Genomic DNA, 6,112 nt, shown 5'->3' on the forward strand with positions numbered 1-6,112 from the left:
AGCTGACTGGCATATGGTGCTGGGGGATCGAACGCGGTCCCTTCACTTTGCCAAGCTTGTTCCAAGTAGGTGCTTTAGACCACTGAGCCATCTCACCAGCCCCAGAGAAAATCTTTATAACCTTATCTGTCTTTTATTTAAAAAATCACAATCTATAAAAGGAAGCAATAGATATTATGAATCTTTTTTTTTTTCTTTTTTTTTTTGCGAACATGGAACTTTAATCAAAGACAAAAACTTACGGTCTTCAAAAGATGCAACTCAACCGGTATTGTGGCATATGTTTTTAACCCCAGCCCTCAGAAAGCTGAGGCAGGAGTATTGCTCCAAGCTTGAGGCCAGCCTGAACTACATAGTGAGACTGTGTCTCAAAAAGAACACCCCACTAAGTAATACCATTATGAAAAGTGTAAATCTTAATACAGACCGCAAAAATACATTTGCAAATTCTCTGATAAAAGTCTTGCATCTGGAATATATAAAAAACACTTAAAATCAGATGATAAGAAAAATGGGCAACATTTTGATAGATGTTTCATCCAAAAAAGATGTGTCATGGGCTGGGCTGTAGCTTAGCGGAAAGCACTTGCCCAGCATCAGAAAAACCCCAAGTTCAATTACTAACACCATGAAGGAGATAGGAGATGAATATGAAATTATATTAATGGCTCATAAAACACATAAAAAGATGGTCATAGGGACATACACATTAAAACCACAGTCAGATACCACTATATGCTCACAAGAATAACTATACTCAAAAAACACAATACCAGATGCTGGGAAAGATGTGGAGAAACAAACCCTCATTTTGGTAGGAATGTAAAATCTTTCTGCTGCTTTGGAAAAGGGTTTGGCAGTTTCTTAAAGTGTTAACCATAGACTTACCATTCAAGTCAGCAGTTATGTAGATCTCATATCATGAGAGATGAAAATTACGTTCATCCAAGCATATATAGAGCTAAAACTCCATGCACAGTAGTCTCAAACTGGTGAATGGTTAAATAAAATATCTGCATATAATGGAATCCAGAAATAAAAAGTAACTTCTATTATACATTGCACATGGATGAACCTGAAACACGCTAGCATTATGTGAAAAAAGCCAGACACAGAAGACTATATAATGTATGATGCTTTTCAGAAATTACAAACCCGTAGAAATCAAAAGCAGATTTGTGGCTCTAGTGCTGGCAGAAAACCAATATGCTTTACGATTATCAAAAAGTTTTATTCCCTCACTTTTATTTTTAAATTTTATTTTTGAGACAAGGTCTTGCTACGTAGTTCAGGCTGGATTTGAACTTACAGTATAGTCTAGGCTGGCCTGGAACTTGTAGTGATCCTCCTGCCTCAGCCTCCTGAGTCATGGGATTATTCTCTAAGCCTCATCATTCTCTCACTTTATTTTTTTATTTATATTTATTTTTTCCATAATTTTATTGAGAAATAGCAATGAGACAGTTTCAAATTGAATTGGTAGGACAGTTCCAATAATTAACACATTGCATACTTCCTAGTGGTTACTTGTACAAGATGCAGACATGATATCCTATTTGCAAACACTATTAGAACAAATGCCTCTATTCCTTGAATTGAGAGAATGTAGCTATTTATCCTAACCATCTTGAATACACAGATACAAAATGGTCCATTCGCTCACTTTAAATGACATTTATGAAGTACTTACAGTGTGCCAGATACAGTAATGTAGGCTAGACCCTCATTAAAATTCTTGACACTGACTGGCACATAGTGATATTTGTCAAATGAATATGCCATCAGTACACCACCAGGATAAAATCCTTCCATTTTTTTTAGGCACATGGTGTTCACACAGGCTGTTCTTCAGTTGGATTATACACTGAGGCATTGTGAGTTGCAGCTATCACAATTTTTCTCCAAGCATGTTTGCCAAGTTCATACCTTTTTTTTTTCTTTTTGCGGGGGCGGGGGGCGGGTGACTGGGACTCAAACTCAGGACCTCACACTTGCACATCTTACCCTGTGTGACTTTAGCAAGGATTTCCTGAATATACTGAATGAATAGCAGCCAATAGAGAAATGAGATCAACTGCTGATTAGTCACAATATTTACAGGAAGTCCTTATGGAGACCCTGGAAGACTGTCTCTGAGAGGAAGATACAGTTTTGTTTTGTGTTTTTCTCAATGGAGGCACATTTCTAGCTCGCAGTTTCCCAAAACTTATAGACCCAGATTTTCCAAATGCCCTCCAAGGGAAGGTGGTTAGGGTTTCTTTGTTTGTTTGTTTGTTTTTTGCTTTAAAAAACCCTCCCTCCATTTACTGGAGTTATTGTTGTGACAAATGATCCTCTCTTTTGTAGCTTAGCAACTGTTTCCCTCTTCCCCACTTCAGCCAATCCTTCTTGCAGTGACTTGAGTTTCCAGGACAACCACAAGGTTGCTTTTAAACTCAGTTAGTGACCCTAGCTTACCAAGGAACCAGTGAGATTCTGGAAGCTTCACCCTTCATTAAATTCCTTCCTCTCACCAAAGGAGAAGCTCTGTAATTCTTGGTCCTTGAGACAGTAAGCAATTAGAGGTATGGTTCTTGTTCTCTAACTTTTCTTGTCTCTCTTCCTGATCTAGATTAGGATCCTAGCAGAAATAGGGCAGGAATCGCTAAACTTTGCGGACATCTGTGGCAGACGTAATTGATCCCACAGTTGGATAGATACATAGATCAATTGTTGAGCATTTATGTGACATTTTAAATTTGCTATGCTTTAAGTATGAATATTTGAGGGCTGGGGAGATAGCTCAGTGGAATAAATGCTTGCTGGGCAAGGGCAAGGTCCTGAGTTCGATCCCTGGTACCTCTAAAAAAAAAGTATGAATATTTGTGCTTGATCATAAGATCATTTGATAGGAGGGTAGGAAGGTTTGCAATAATTTTTTTAGCTTTTTTTTTTTTTTTTTTGTCTTTTTGAGACAGGATCTCATTATACAGCTCAAGCTGGCTGTGAAACTCACTTTTGTAGCCCAGGCTGGTCTTGAGCTCGCAGTGATCCTCTTGCCTTGGCTTCCAGAATGCTGTGATTACAGGCACACTCCACCACGCCCACTAGCAATATTAATGAGGTTAAACGTTGGCTTTCCTGGCAGGAGGAGATTTCTCTTTCGACCACTGGGTTTTCTGGTTTTTTTTTTTTTTTTTTTGGTGGAACCGGGATTGAACTCAGATCCTTGCGTTTGCTAGTCAAGCGCTTATCCTGCTGAGCCATCTTCCCGGCCCCCTTTGTTTTGTTTTTTTAATGTTGGTTCAGGAAACACTCTAACCCAGAATTTTAGAGCTTGAAGGATATTTAGAGAGCGCCTAATTCAGTTTCTTAGATTTAAGCACTGAAATGGAAATGTTTGGCTTCATTTTTCCTAGCAAATGAGTGATACAGAAATCCCTGCACCTCAGCTGGTGTGCTTTAATAGCATTGTGGTTGGGAGAAAGATCTACAAGGCTGAGTATTTTATTTTTGGTATTGATATGTGAGCTATGACTGTCTTAAGGCTTGGCTTTACAATAATGGCTATATGGACTGTTTTCTTTTCAGAGTACAGAGTATTTTAATCTTAGGGGACCAAGATGTCAGATCCAAACAAAGATGCCATTTCAGCAGAGAAGGAGGCTCTGAAGTTGAAATTGCCACCTATTGTTTATCCCCCAGAAAACCTATATGCTGTCACACCAGAACAGAGAAAGTTATTAAAGTACAGAAGGTCCAAGGAGCAGCAGAAGACAATTAATGAGTTAGTGTAAGTAGCAAATTCATTAACCATCCTTGCTTGGAATGCAAGTGAAGTGATTAGTATTCATATTCTTACAAAAAGATTTAGGTTGTTCATAAGCACAATGTTAGCAAATTAATTAGAAAAACCCTGGAAAAGTAATCATAGTGATAGCAAGTGTTACACAGTACTTACTTTTTCAGATATTGTGCTTGTAACTGTACCTACAACCCTATAAGGTGAATACTGTTAATATCTCTGGATTTTTTTTAGATGAATAAACTGAGATACAGAGAAGGTAAGTAACTTGTCAAAGGCCACATGGCTGGAGTTTGGATCCAAGTGATCTGGGTTTAGCATTCACAAACTTTAAATTCTATATTCTGCATCACAATACGTTATAATAATACTGGTCCCCTAAAGTGCAACTCAGAAATTGGGCCTCTAAAAATAGCATTGCTTTCTACAAAGTGCTTTATCTTTCATTTTACTTATTTATTTATTTCTGAATTTAGTGCAAGGCCTACAGGTTCTCAATACAAAGATCAGACTTGTAGTGATCTCCTGTTTTCAGCTTCCCAAGCACTGGGATTACAGGTGTGCGCCACCAAGCTAAATCTCAACCTCAGCATGCCCTGGGTTAGGGTTAGCACAGCAGGCCAGGAAAAGTGCTTTATCTTTCAAATAATGGTAATTAAAATTTCACTATACAAAAGAAAACATGGTACAATATCCTGTTTTCTTTATCTTATTAATGACTTTTATTAATATCTTCCATAATCACAGATAAATAGTAATCGCACTGCCTTGTCTAGCAGCAGAGACCATAATTTCTTGCACTTATAGTGGTTCCAACAATTCGGTGTACATCTGGATTGGCAAGGAGTGTTAAAATTTTCTCTTTTTTGCCAGTCTTCACATAGAAAAGCAATCTTTCATTACCTTTTCTTTTTTTATATTTCATTTTTCCCATAATCTTATTGATAAACAAATAGCAATGAGACAGTTTCAAATCAAATTGGTAGGACAATTTCAATAATTAACACATTGTATACATGCGCTTATTCTACTGAGCCATCTCCCCAGCCCTTCAGTTTGTGAATGAATAAAGAAGATGTGGGGTTTTTTTTATGTAATGAAATAAAACTCTGACATAAAAAAGGATATATTTGGGACATTTCTAGGTAAATGGATGCATCTTGTGTCCAAGCACTGCACTGTTTCTCTGGTGTGAGAAACTGAAAGCATAAATAAGGACTAAAATGTATAACAGAACTGTGAAATAGGAGGAAAATGTTCAAATGGAGATCGGAAAGCAAAGAAATGAAAAGTTAAAAAAAAAAGAAAGGAAAACATAGAAGTGAAGCTTTGTGTAATAGGAAGGGGAGGAGGGGGTTTTCATTCTGCAGGTTATATCATGTACAGGTACAAATTCTCTACGATGAATGTGATCAGTTTGTATATATAAAATGTACCAATAAGATATAATTAAAAATAAAAATTTCACTGGGCACTTGTGAAACAACATCTAGAATTCTGGCATTATACTTTAAGAAAGACAGTGACAAATCAGAAAGGTACAGAGGAGAAAGAGGAAATTTGAAGCTACCTAATTTGAAGGAAGCTGATTTCCTTGGTTGGTTCTGACATCAATTGGGCCTGAGTTCATATCCCTTCTCTGCAGTGTGTCAGGCATTTAAATTTGGCAAGTTATTTAACTTGTCTCCATGTTCCTGTCTGTAAGATGGAGAAAGGTGCTTACTCTTAGGATTGCGTAAGAGTTAACTGAGATCTTTGTTTATGACAACATCTATAACACAATAAACTCACTATGAGCAGTAGTTCTTACTAAGAGGAGTAGATGAAGGAACTGGATAGGTATTAAAATTTGGAAGGGTAACATAAAAGGAGAATATAACCTATATAGCTCCAGAGAAGAGAAGTTAAAAGGATCCAACTCAGTCTAAGAAATTTGTTCCTGAGAATACGAGGCAGCTGAGAATATATTGGGCTGCCTCTGAAAGTGAGGAGGATTGTCACCTACCACTGTTCACCCTCGGATACCCTGGGGGTAGCTTACTATTGTTGTGAACATTCACCTGTCACATAATGAGATATGCAAGGTCTTTTTTTTTTTTTTTTGAGACAGGGTCTCACTGTGCAGTTCAGGCTGGCCTTGAGCTCACTTTGTTTTGTTTTTTTTTTTAATTTTTTTTTATTTTTCAACAAATAATACACTGCATATATTCTTCTTAGTGATTAATTGCTGTACAAGATGCAGACTTGTGATCCTATTTACAAACACCATTAGAACAAATCATTCTATTCATTAACAGAATGTAGCTATATATCTACCCCAACCACTTT

The 6,112-nt window shown here is 37.1% G+C and overlaps 1 protein-coding gene across 10 annotated transcripts in view; it reads left to right on the plus strand.

Moving 5' to 3' along the window:
* Positions 1–6,112, plus strand: part of Dnah12 (dynein axonemal heavy chain 12) — a 186,845-nt gene that overhangs the window by 3,117 nt on the left and 177,616 nt on the right. For all 10 annotated transcript variants that reach the window (XR_002821196.1, XM_023715784.1, XM_023715785.1 and 7 more), the window contains exon 2: positions 3,571–3,772. Coding sequence is in view for 9 of the 10 variants with exons in the window: in XM_023715784.1 (XP_023571552.1) it covers positions 3,603–3,772 (170 nt within the window). In the remaining variant the exon portion in view is untranslated. The remainder of the gene's footprint in view (positions 1–3,570; positions 3,773–6,112) is intronic.

This window comes from Octodon degus, unplaced genomic scaffold (genome assembly GCF_000260255.1).
Source record: "Octodon degus isolate 3935 unplaced genomic scaffold, OctDeg1.0 scaffold00043, whole genome shotgun sequence".
In the NCBI taxonomy this organism is placed as follows: Eukaryota; Metazoa; Chordata; class Mammalia; order Rodentia; family Octodontidae; genus Octodon; species Octodon degus.